Source organism: Anthonomus grandis, chromosome 10 (assembly GCF_022605725.1).
Source record: "Anthonomus grandis grandis chromosome 10, icAntGran1.3, whole genome shotgun sequence".
Lineage (NCBI taxonomy): Eukaryota > Metazoa > Arthropoda > Insecta > Coleoptera > Curculionidae > Anthonomus > Anthonomus grandis.
The window spans coordinates 27,874,787-27,887,789 of NC_065555.1; the positions used below are offsets into that span (position 1 = coordinate 27,874,787).

Sequence of the window (13,003 nt, forward strand, 5' to 3'; positions counted from 1 at the left end):
CGGGATTCATCAGAGGTAAAACCCAGATTGTTAATCTTGGAGGTACATGTTCCTCTGAAATTTTGGTACCATCTGGGGTGCCACAGGGCTCTCACTCGGGCCCTGTTTTGTTTTGCCTCTTTTTGATTGATTTAGTTTGGAAACTTGAAAATTGTCGTGTGCTAATGTTTGCTGATGATGTGAAGCTATTTAGGCTTATCACATCCCTTTCTGATGCTGTGCTCCTGCAAAAAGACCTCAATTTATTCTTTGATTGGTGCCACTTAAATAGAATGTCCCTTAATATCAATAAGTGCCATAAGATTACTTTTTCTAAGCAAAGAAACCCTATTGCTTTTCTTTATAAAATAAATAATGTAGCAATTGGTGTCAAAAGAGAGGTTTCTGACTTAGGAATATTTATTGACTCCAGGTTGTCTTTTAAAAGTCACATCAATCAGGTGACTGGTAGGGCAATGAAAATGCTGGGTTTTATCCAACGGTCTACAACTGATTTGTCTTTGTTTACTTTTAGATTACTTTATTGCTCTCTTGTTAGGCCCATCTTGGAGTATGGCTCAATTGTGTGGTCCCCGTCATATAACTGCTACATTGAGCAGATTGAAAAAACTCAAAATAAATTTTTAAGGGTGGCGGCTTTTAGATGTGGTTACAGGAGACAGGAGTATTACTATCAGTGGGTCAGGGATAACCTGAACTTACCCACATTGGAGTCACGAAGAACATTACTCGACTTATGTTTTATGCATAAGGTTTTAAATGCTACTATAGATTGTCCCGAGTTATTGTCTCTTTTTAAACTTAGGGTGCCTTCCAGATTGAATAGACAATCAGAAATATTTTCAGTCCCATTCCACCATACCAATTATGGTATTAATGAGCCAATCACACGAATGGCTCGAAGTGCTAATGGTCTGTCAGGACAGATAAACTTTTTTGACTCTAGGATAACATCTTTTAAGGGGCAGTTAAAGAATATTATTTCATAGGGGCTTTAATTAATTAACTCATCTACACCTTACACTAATTTATAGATAGTTTTGTATATAATGTTTCTGAATATATATGTTTGTATGGGTATGCTATGTAATACTTTTGTAAATGGATTCCGTTAATAAATAAATAAATAAATAAATAAATAAATAAAAATGTTCCACTAAACGTTAGGCAGCAAATGTGGTTTCAGCATGATGGAGCGCCGGCTCATTTTGCTGTACAAGTACGCGAGTATTTGGCTTAGCGGTTTGGGCACCGTTGGATTGTCAGAGATTGTCAGTTGGATTGTGGAGTAGTTTCTTGGCCTCCTAGGTCACCCGATTTAACGTCGCTCGATTTTTTCTTGTGGGGACATGTAAAGTCTTTAGTCTACGAAACTCCAGTAGAATCAGTGCTAGACTTAATTGGACGAATAAGAGCAGCATTTGAAATCATTCAAAACGGGGATCAAATTTTTAGTGTAGTCCGCCGAAATTATGTGCGGCGTTTAAATCGGTGTATTGAGGTTGGAGGAAGACATTTTGAACAATTGTTGTGATGGTATCATATACAAAAGGTACAAATAAATGCATCAGATCCTATTTAGGTAATTAATATTTTCTCCAAATTTAAACGCGTCTTAGGGCCGCAGTAGCGTCACAGAATAAACGATCTCACAAAAGCGAAGGCTTGCGTCGGCTCCTTTGATATCCGTGAACCAGTTTTTTATAAGCTGAACTGACAGATGCACCCGGCGCAAATACACTGAGATATCTCGTAAAGTTGTAGTAAATGCATACACCGAACGAAGTGCTTTTATTTTTAAAATCAAAATGGTTATATTCATATAATACGGGAGCAAACTACAAAATTTAGTTACATTTCCAATAGGATTTTTTTTTGTTAAGGCTTATATTGGTCCTTGCTTTTTAGAATAATTATAATAATTATTATTTTTATAAAAATTGTTATTTGACAGTTTTGATACACGATAGGGGTGTAGATTAGTATACTTTTAATTTTTTTTGGAATGGAATTTTTGTGTTAGTTGTTTTATGATAATGGTAAATAATATTTTCCTTTAGTAAGGCACTAGCTGAGAAAAAGTCTGCTATTTGTGTGATGTTAATATGTTAACAATATGCATATTCATATGTACATAGGTAGGTATTTTTAAATTAAATTTTAGCTGGAAGGTTTATATGCAGGTATGTTTTGTATTGTCAAATATATACGTTCACCAAATAATTTTTTTTGTAATGTTCTGGTAAGTTCTAAATCTATATTGTTATAGCGAATAAGCTCTTTTTTAAATTGTCCTGAATTACCTGTATTTTATTTTAGTATCTGATGATGGCCGAAATGTATAATACATTTACCTAAGTGACCTACATGCATTTTTCTTGGAGATAAAGACTTCCCCTATTTGTAATCTTTAAATGGATGTTTATTCTTTATTATGAGAGAAATAAAATTGGATAAGCAATAAAATTTCCGGGCATTATCATAATGCCCGCTTATAATGCCCTAGGTGTGATAGCAGGTATTATTGCTACCATAACATATTCCGTTACTAAAGTATTATAAATAAATAATAGATAGGTAAAACATAAATAAACTTTTTCCAGCGACGCTTTTGGCAAAACAACCCCTATACGCACAAAAAGTTGGCATTTTAGTGTTTTTTTTTTAAGTTTTTAGCACAAATGAAAGAAAAAACAAAATCACAGAGCACAGAGTTAAACTCCAAAACAAGGTAATGTGTAATACCTACTTAACAAAAATTAAATAAAAAACGGCAAATTACAAAATATCGCAAATATACACACTAACGCTCGTACTAATACACTAATTATGACCCGATACCCCACTGGCGACGACAGTTATACCCGTTAGAATGACGGTAAATGGGAGGAGCCTGAACAAAAACCGGTTCGGTAAAAAGGGCTAGCCTTCGCTTCAGTGAGATCGTTTATTCTGTGGTAGCGTAGTGACACATTTCTGGACATGGGTTCCTATACTCAAATGGATTCTACTGTGGCACTGAACAACTCCTAGAAATTTGATCCCATAGTTCTGAAACACCCTGTATTTCGGGTTGAGGGTAACGAAAAAACCACGGAATCCGCCCGGCCGGAAATCCATGCATTATGTTCGCTCCCAATTTTTAATCTGATATATTTATATGAACCTCGGTATTAACAATTTATAGCAACATACAACTTATAAATATTTGGCTTTTTTTTTCTTCTTTAAAAAATAGATAAGATTAGCTGCTTAAAATACGATTGTCTAACGGTCCAATTCATCTCTTAATGTAGATGGTTAAAAAAATTAAAACACTCTAGACCACGAAAATCCTATAAATCTTTGTACTTACTAGTTACAATTAATATTATTAACGAAGGCGATCTACGATATAAGTAAGTGTATGTATATTAGATAAGTTACTGATACAGCTACTCATGATATAAAAAAGTTTTTAAGCCAAAATTTTCAGAAAAATAATTGAACAAAGGATATATCTGGTCTTTTGATGAATTAGTGTTGAAAATAGGCAATTTAGAAGTACTATTTACAATTATTATCGGCTTAAATTTATAAAAATAAGACGACAGAAGAATAAATTATTTATTTCATAATGGATATTATAAAGAGTGATACCCAAAGAGTTCTTAGTTTTTTAAATCCTGTGCTTAAGCCAACCTCTTTTTTTCGGTTCTTTTTCTAAGTGTATGAAAAGCGTATCAAAACTATAATTAACCGAGATGACTAGTCCATTTGTTTGATTCAATAATTGTAGGTCTTTCATAATTAGCCTGTATGACAGTTTGTCAAATATTATAAAAATACTACTTAAGTCGCACCTCTTCTTTGAGAAATGTAATAAATCCAGAATAGGAAACAATTATGATTTTTTGATGACCAGAAACCCTAATTTTTTGCATAAAATATCTCAAGAACCAGTTGATTTAAGTATAGGACATTACATACAAATTATATTTAGATTTTCACGTAAAATATAAAAATTTACTAACATGTAAGATATTCCACTTAAATTAACTACTTTGCCAGCTACTTTCCGTAAATCCAGAAATGCCAAAGCGATCAAAATATTTTAGTCGTATGTCCCTTAATAACTCTGACATATTTCCAAATTGTCAACATTTTCGTATAATTCATCGAATGCAGTTTTACAAAAAAACACATAGTTTACTCTAATCCCCTATATCATATAGTATAATTATTGGAGTAAAAATAAAAACGCAAAATCTACAGTGTCATAGTGTAGTATTTAAAACAGTTTCAAGAAATATTCGCATAAATCAAGGAATTTATACTGCAATAATTGTATGTCGGTTTCTTCATGAAATTTATTGATTTTTTTAATCATAGAGCATAATTTTCACAAAAATTATTACACACAAACATATTATAATTTAATTGGAATTTTTCGCCATACTAAGGTTTTATATCTTACTATACTACAAGAGGTCAGATTCCACTTTTAGAGAAGATAGTTATAGGCACCTAATAGTAAAGTGAATATACTGTTTTGATCTTAATTTATAAGTGGCGGTTTTAATTTAATATATTGTAAACGTCTACATGCTAACTTAACATGTTATATTCTTATGTAACATGACATTTCTATATCAAAGTATTATATAAAATTTGAATTATTAAAATGTTTTTTAACAATATGTTTTTCCCCTCAGCACGCCCTATTAAAATCAAATCAAGGACACAAACCACGAATTCTGCAAAACTCATTGGCCCAGAGTCAAGGAAAAATTACAAAACCGATCTGTACTCCGGCTTTAATTGCCACAGGTACTACTCCGGATGGCAAAACTGCCAAGTATGTGCTGGTTCCGCCAAAGGGTACCCCGATTCCAGATGTAAGTATCGGTACAGTGAATTTTGCATTTTTTTGTTTTGCATCAATGGTAACTAGGCCACTGCATATCAGTGAAATTAGCCAACATTCTTTTTTATATAACGCTGTAAAGCAATATAATTCATTACCGGAATGTTATCTTATTTTGAGCCAATTTTATTATAATCTAGCAGGATTCGTAAATATAATGTTCATTAAAAATATCAAAATATCGGATATTAATGATATGCAGAGTGCTTAACAAAATTCGGTGCAAATATTTTAAGAGTGTATTGTTGGAGTTAAAATTAGACTTTCTTGGCCTATACACTCTATCAGAGCTACTACATTTTGATTATTTGGAATCGTAACTACAAATTATGCATCAATTCTTCTGAAAATTTGCAAGTCTTCGGTTTTTGGGTGCTTTTTTTATTTTCCGTCCCAAAAATGGTGTAAATCCAATTTTAGGGGAGGATTCAGGGGAGCCTACCCTTCTGATGGCCCTGGCATCTTCTGTTTCCTATAAAAATTTAAAAATCTACCAAACGTTTTACAATTATATTCAAACATATAGGATGGAAAAGGCTTTGACCCCGTGGTTAAAGCCAAAATCATGGGAATAAACTTGTCATCAATCTTCTGCAATTAATCAAACGTTATATCCTTTTCTGAGTTAAATAATTGATTTCCTTGAAATTTGTGGTCTTAATGTGCGGGTGTCAAAGCCACAGTCACTGCTATTGTTGAACCATCTCGTTGAATTCTATCCAGTGCAATAGGTTTCGGTATGTAGAAATTCGACATACAATAGAGTGAGAAGAAAATAGTATCTCTTTAATAAGGAGACCATTGTATCTGTCCTTGTTTAAAGAAATTCCGAGCGCACGCGATCAGTGGCGATCTAATCCATTTGTAGTTATAGAGTACAAATGGCGAAGCGATAAGGATTATAGAGAATCGCTGTCGCTATTTTTATTACAGAGTTCCGTCCCAGCCTGCTTATGTGAAGAACATTCGTTTCAGAGTTGAATGTACTTTTTTTGACTGGTAAGACAAAATGTCCATTATTCGAACGACGTAAATCCCCACATATTTCGTGAAACACACGCACAATACAATACTCAGAAAAAATAAATGTTTGGCTGGTATATTAGGGAACGTTTTTAGATCAAAATTTGACAGGGGGACTTTACTTAAACATTTTGGAAAATGCAGTAGAACCACTGATCCTTGCCATTATTTAAGACAATCCTCACGAATTTGAGTTGGAAACAGTTTTTCAACAAGAGGCCCAATCTTGCCGCTCACTTTAGCAGAAAGATTAGAGGATATTTGACTAATACTTACCTTAACCCTCCGTTAACCGCATCATAGTTCCTCACGCCGTTACTCGCGCGGTGTCTAAGAGACGGCAAGGTAACTAATGTGTTATTGCCTCTTCTATTATCGAAAAAAAAGTTCAAAATTACTGTAAATATTTATTTTACATTAAACAAAGATATTAAATATGATATATAATGAAATATTCACGAATTAAACTGGGTTTAATTTATATAAATGTATTTCAATATTGAACAGATAATAATATGTAATGTCCACAAAATCAAATAATATAAAATGTCAAGATAACAGAGACATTAAATAAACCATTTTTAACTCACAAGTTCTTTTCTTTAGATCTGGTAAACTTGCAGTTTGTGATCTGTTTTTTATATGATCTTTTGTCAGTTCTAAAGCTAGTGTTTTTATAAAATGTTTTCTGTTGGTTCTTATAGGATTAAATTAGCTTTGTAAATTACATATGCGTTTATGGCCCCTACATTTAGCATTTAATAAAAAACTGTCATCGGCCAGCGGTTAGTGTTTCTAGACACCGAATAAGTGGCACAAAGTTTATCTACAACGTCAACACCAGATTTTGTCTCATTGTAGAAAGTTACGATATCAGGTTTTTTCTTTTCACCAGTTGTAACAACATCAATGGCTGAATCATGGTGCATGCTAGAGAATAGAAGAACATTTTTTCCTTTTTTTGGGATATAAGGAACAAAAGTTATATTCTCTTGAAAAGCAAATGTTGATGACTAAACGTCTCGATTGTTCACTGATACTAAGCTAGGTGGGAGTTCGCGTTTGTTTTTTCTTACAGTTCCAACGTAAGTGAGTCGGTGATTTCTTAGGAGATTTGTGACGAGTTCGTAGCTAGTAAACCAGTTGTCGCCGGTAATATTTCTTCCACTGCCACTCAGTGGGGCACATAGTCTTTTTACCACAGATATAGCACTATGTCAACTTTGTAAGGTCCTTCAGGTTGCACCCCGACATATATTTCCAAATTGGCAGTATAAAACATTTTAGAATCAACAAGGGCTAATATCTTTATACCATATTTCGATGGCTTGCTCGGAATGTATTGTCGAAATGAACATTTGCCCCTGAACGGTGGCAACATTTCGTCGACTGTGACATACTCACCAACAGAATAATTTTGTTGGCACTTTTCAACAAACATTTTAAAAAGGTCTCTTATAGGAGCAAGTTTGTCACAGATTTTCCGTTCATTCCGCGTTTCTTTGTCATCAAACCGCACATTTTGCATGAGGAAATGAAATCTATTTCGAGACATTGTTATTCGGAAAAGCTCAATGCCAGAATTATCAATAGCTCAAAGGTCTGCTGTGTTTAGTCGTCTATTCCTAAGGAATCCTGCCATATACAATAAACCAATAATTGCTTCAATTTCAGACAAGTTGGTAATCTTGCAGTCTCTCTCTCTGCTATATCAATCCTTCTTACTAGAAATATACTTATCAGTATTACTGACAATTAGGTTTAACATATCGTCGTCAAAAAAAGCACTCGCAACAAGCTAAAACAGATCTTGCATTTCTAGCTGCACCTTTGACCCCAGGCAAATGGCTGACAATATTATGTGAACTAGATATTTCTTGTTCTGTATCTGAGCATTCCAACTGGTTTTCTACGACGTCTTCTTCGCCTTCACTACTATCCTCAGCATCCGACAATACATTGCTGTCGTCCTCAGCTAATTCTCGCAGAATTTCTGCATCTTTTTCAACAAGTGGAATCAAAAAATCTCTTCGACTATAAAAAATGTATATCAAACACTACAAAACAATACAAATATGCAGTTATAACTTACCATTTTGCCAAAAAATCGATGAACATTTTAACAAAAGTACTCGCGCGGCGTCTGACAGACTCCACATAATTGATGCATGTTGCAATATTGATGTTGCCAGTTTCCAAAAATTCTACAATAGATTATTTTACTATCTTGAAGTTAATGGTGCACATTTTCAACATCTTCTGTAGCGAAATTGTTACATTTCTGTGTTATCTATAGTTTAATTATTTTAAATAGAAATAAAAAAAGGGAGAGGGAACAATTAAGAGCCGCACTGAATAAAAAAATATTATACTATTTTTGTCTCGTTCATTTAAATAGCTTTAAGCTAGCTTGGGCCAGACTTAAAGTAGAGGTGAGCTATTGTATGGGAACATTTATTTATTATATACATTTCTGTTTAAATAAAAGTCGTTATTTATTTATTGTCTACAAACTTTTAAAATATGTATGTAATTTCCACAATTATTTTTAGGTTAAACCAATAAAATCTTCAATAATAAAGAAATCAGCGGTAATCCCGCAGTCGAAACTTACCACCCCTGCGACGCTTTCGGCCGCATTGACTTTACCCGAATCTAATAATCCGGTAGTTGGGAACAAAATAATGATAGTGACCAATGCGCAGGGGCAACAGACGCGTTTGGTGCTGACGCCGCAACAGCAGAAGGCTTTTATGGGACAAGGAGGCTCCAAAACGAAAACCATTATTAAAGGGACTTTCCCGAAAGCGTTACTGGAAACGGCTATTGCGGCCACCGCGCCCACGGGGTCACAGGTTGCTAAGAGCATTGCAATTACTTTACCGGGTAAGTATATTCTTTCACCCATTTTAAATATTCTGTGTTTTATACTCTTAAAATTATATATTTTAATTGGCTTTCATGATTTATCATTTCCAAAAAAAAAAAAAAAACAATTTAAATTTATTCAAAACATAGTAATAACAATAATTTAGTACATAGCAAAATATCAATATAGAAACTAAACATGTATTTTTGAATTTCAACATACAGTGTGCCCCACTTAAAGGTTAGCCACCCCTCTAAAATGTTTGTTTCTTGACCAATTTTCAAAAACTTTTTTTTGTTGGATAGATGGTCAAAAATGGCACTTATGAGCCAAGTTCGACATTTAGAGAAAGCAGGTCATGACCTACTGTATTCAAGTTTGAAGTGCGAAAAATCGAGAAGTAGTATTAGCGATATTTATTTTTGAAAAATGGTACTGGATTATTGTTCAGGACCACTTAAAACATAAGTGTACCAAATTTGGTTATGATAGTATACAGGGTGTTGAAATAAATTGGAGTCAAATTTTTAAAAGGCGCAATAACATTCTTAATCAAATACGAATATTTTTTAACTTTTTGGCTAATTGGCATGCGTCTTGAGAACACAAAGGTTGGAAATATCCATGATAATATGATCGATTGTTGTTTATTGAAGGATATTTCCAACCTTTGTGTTCTCAAGACGCATGCCAATTAGCCAAAAATTTAAAAAATATTCGTATTTGATTAAGATGTTATTGCGCCGTTTAAAAATTTGACTCCAATTTATTTCAACACGCTATGTATACTATCATAACCAAATTTGGTACACTTATGTTTTAAGTGGTCCTGAACAATAATCCAATACCATTTTTCAAAAATAAATATCGCTAATACTACTTCTCGATTTTTCGCACTTCAAACTTGAATACAGTAGGCCATGACCTACTTTCTCTAAATGTCGAACTTGGCTCATAAGTGCCATTTTTGACCATCTATCCAACAAAAAAAAGTTTTTGAAAATTGGTCAAGAAACAAACATTTTACAGGGGTGGCTAACCCTTAAGTGGGACGCACTGTATACACTTCATACAAAATAAAAAGCGTTGCACGTCATCGTCCATCTCGCTGCTTACTTGAGAGCGCGGTTGCCGGATTGTAATAAATTTGGGTATCTAAATGTTATGATAATAGGAAATTATGAGTTTTAATAATTATTATTGTAAGTTATATTTTTTTTTTTGTAAGTTATAATTTCTGATTATCTGTTTTATTAGCCTAAATTCACCCGATCTCACCTACTACCTGGTAAACAGGTAAAGCACTTTATTTATATACTATTGTTAAGTTTTAAATTATTAAAGTATAATAAATATTAACACCCCCCTTAGTTTAAAGAATAAATGCTTAATAATTTTGCCTAAATTTTTTTTTTTTGGGGCAAATAAACAGAAAGCTTTTTAACAAATACAAAATAATATACAGGGTTTTGCAAAATTCGGTGCAAATATTATAAGAGCGTATTGTTGGAGTTAAAATAAGACTTTTTTTCCCCATAAACATGTATCCTAAAATGTATCCCCTCAGAGCTACAGCCCGTGTAAATTGCTTGAAAAAAAATCGGAACTATTTGGAATATCGGAAATTATTTGGAACCGTAACTACAATTATGCGTCAATTCTTTTTAATTTTCCGCCGCGAAAATGGTGTAAATCCAATTTTAGGGGAGAATTCAGGAAAACCTACCCTTCTGATGGCTGCTATCTTATCTTTCCTATAAGAAATTTAAAAATCTAGCAACACCATCGTTTTCGAGAAAATCCCTGATGGATGAAAGGGAAGCATTCTTACACCCCATTAAACTATCATATTAGAAAAAACGAAATGAGCTGTGACTGTTTATTTTTGGTCAAATCAAATTCATTTTATCGAAAAAATGCCAAAAACGATTATTTTAGATTTTTTCATGGCTAATTTAATTGTGTTCTGGATTTTCAAATTTCATGTTGAATGGCAGATATAAGATAGGGCTATAGTAAAGGTAAGTCCTTCCAAAATCCTTACCTAAAATTGGGTTGGGGCCAATTTTTGGGTAGGAAAATGTCAAGAAGACCCAAAACAATGCAAATTTTTAGAAGATTTGACGCATAACTGTAGTCAGTGTCCCAAATAATCGATTTTCTTCAAGCAATTTGCACGGGCTGTAGCTCTGAGTAAGTGCATTTTAGGATACGTGTTTATAGGAAAAAAGTCTTATTTTAACTCCAACAATACACTCCTAAAATATTTGCACCGAATTTTGTAACACCCTGTATAATAATACGAAAATTATATTTTTTGTTTAGTACTGATCTGATTCTGTCTCAGAACTACTAGAGTCACTATCATCATTTCCAATATAAAATATACGAGGAAGAACATCTTGTCGATCCATTATTTGCTCCCTCTTGTACCATTTTAAAATTTCCTTTTCCGTATGTGTGATTGTATTTTTCCATATATCGTGGTTTATGGTTGTAAGGCTTGATGCCGCATGTTTAAGCAGTCTTGGTGTGAATTGCCATCCCTGTCAATGTGCTTATTGTAATAGGATTTTGATGTGCCCCATATATGTTCGATTGGGTTAAACATACAGTGATATGGTGGCAGGCGAAGAACTTTATGACCAAACTGCTCAGCCAGATCATCTATTAGATATTTTCGCTCTGGTTTATTTCTAAAACAAAAATAATTATTATTAAAAGCTAATATAAATAACTTACCTTGCAACAATTCTTAAAAGTTCACTTTTAAATACAGGGTGGCCATTTGAAAACCAAACAGAGCCTATTTTGGTTCCCTCAGAACATTTGCGAAAAAATCCTCGGACCCGTCAATTTTTGATTCAAGGGGGAAACATTTTTTTGCTAGTTTCGCTCCCCTGAGGGCAAAGCCCTAGCAAGGCTGACAAATTTTAAATGGAACGGGGGGTCGAGTGATACCTTATTTTGAAGGTATTTTTATGTGGATTATAACCCTAAAGTTTTAAATCGTTACTATTTGCCTAGTCGATACAGGGGCTAATAAAAGTTACAAAAAACATGTTAACAAGTATAATTTTAAATAAAGGGCTTAAAGATAAAATCAATCAAGTAAATTCAAAAATGTTAAGAATGAAAAATGTAAGTTCAAAATGTTGGCCTTCGACTTCCATACAATAATACAGGTTTTGTCCAAACCTTTCCCGTACATTTTGCAAAATTTCTGGGGTGATTTGACGACATTCATCAATTATTCTTTGTCGCAAATGGTCTAGCGATGTTGGCTGACTAGCATAAATTTTAGTTTTTAAATGGCCCCATAAAAAAAATCTAACGGGCTTAAGTCCGGAGAATGTGGAGGCCATTCAATAGCTCCTCTTCTTCCAATCCATTGTCCTGGAAACGTTTGGTCCAAATATTGACGAACCCTTGCAGCATAGTGGGGTGGCGCCCCATCTTGCTGAAATACTCGACGATTTTCCAAGTACTCGTTGTTATTTTCTAGTATCTCCACTAATGCGGGATGAATTGTATTTTCTAATAACTCCAGGTACATCTCTCCTGTTAAATTGCCAGGTAAAAAAAGGGGCCTACGATATGTTTACCAAAAATGCCAGCCCAAACATTTAATTTTTCAGGATGTTGTGTATGTGCACCTCACGAAATATTCTGGAGGGGCGATCCTCATATGACCCACGAGGTAGAGCTCAACTTGGTACAGAGAGTAATTCAGGATTCCCGGACTAATGAATTGAACCAATTGAATAATCACCGGATGAATTGTGAATGGTCACCAATGAATCACCGGATTTAACACTCTTAGACTTATTTCTTTGAAGACATCTTAAACCCATTGTTTATAAAACACAACCTGCTAATATTGCTGATCTTAAAAGACGAATTGCAACAGAAGGCCAGTCAATTCCCGGAGAAGTTTTTCAAAATGTTATAAGAGAGGAGTTTTAGAGTATTGTTTATAGGAAAATGGAGAACATTTTCAGCAACTTATAAGATAGTGCTTAAATAAATCCTATGTATTTTATTGTAGAAACTTCTCTTTCGCAAATAAAATGCTATTTTGATCGAAGTAAAATAACCAATAAACAGGAAATGAATTCTTAAGAATATCTTCCTATTATTCAATGATTTTAACGGTGTAACCTACTGTTCTAATCACTACAAGGAGACCCAATACAATAGTTTTT

The 13,003-nt window shown here is 33.6% G+C and overlaps 1 protein-coding gene across 1 annotated transcript in view; it reads left to right on the top strand.

Moving 5' to 3' along the window:
* Window positions 1-13,003, top strand: part of LOC126741140 (titin-like) — a 177,162-nt gene that overhangs the window by 89,449 nt on the left and 74,710 nt on the right. Inside the window, exons 13-14 of the mRNA XM_050447482.1 lie at window positions 4,695-4,877; window positions 8,482-8,815. Of these exons, the coding sequence (XP_050303439.1) occupies window positions 4,695-4,877; window positions 8,482-8,815 (517 nt within the window). The remainder of the gene's footprint in view (window positions 1-4,694; window positions 4,878-8,481; window positions 8,816-13,003) is intronic.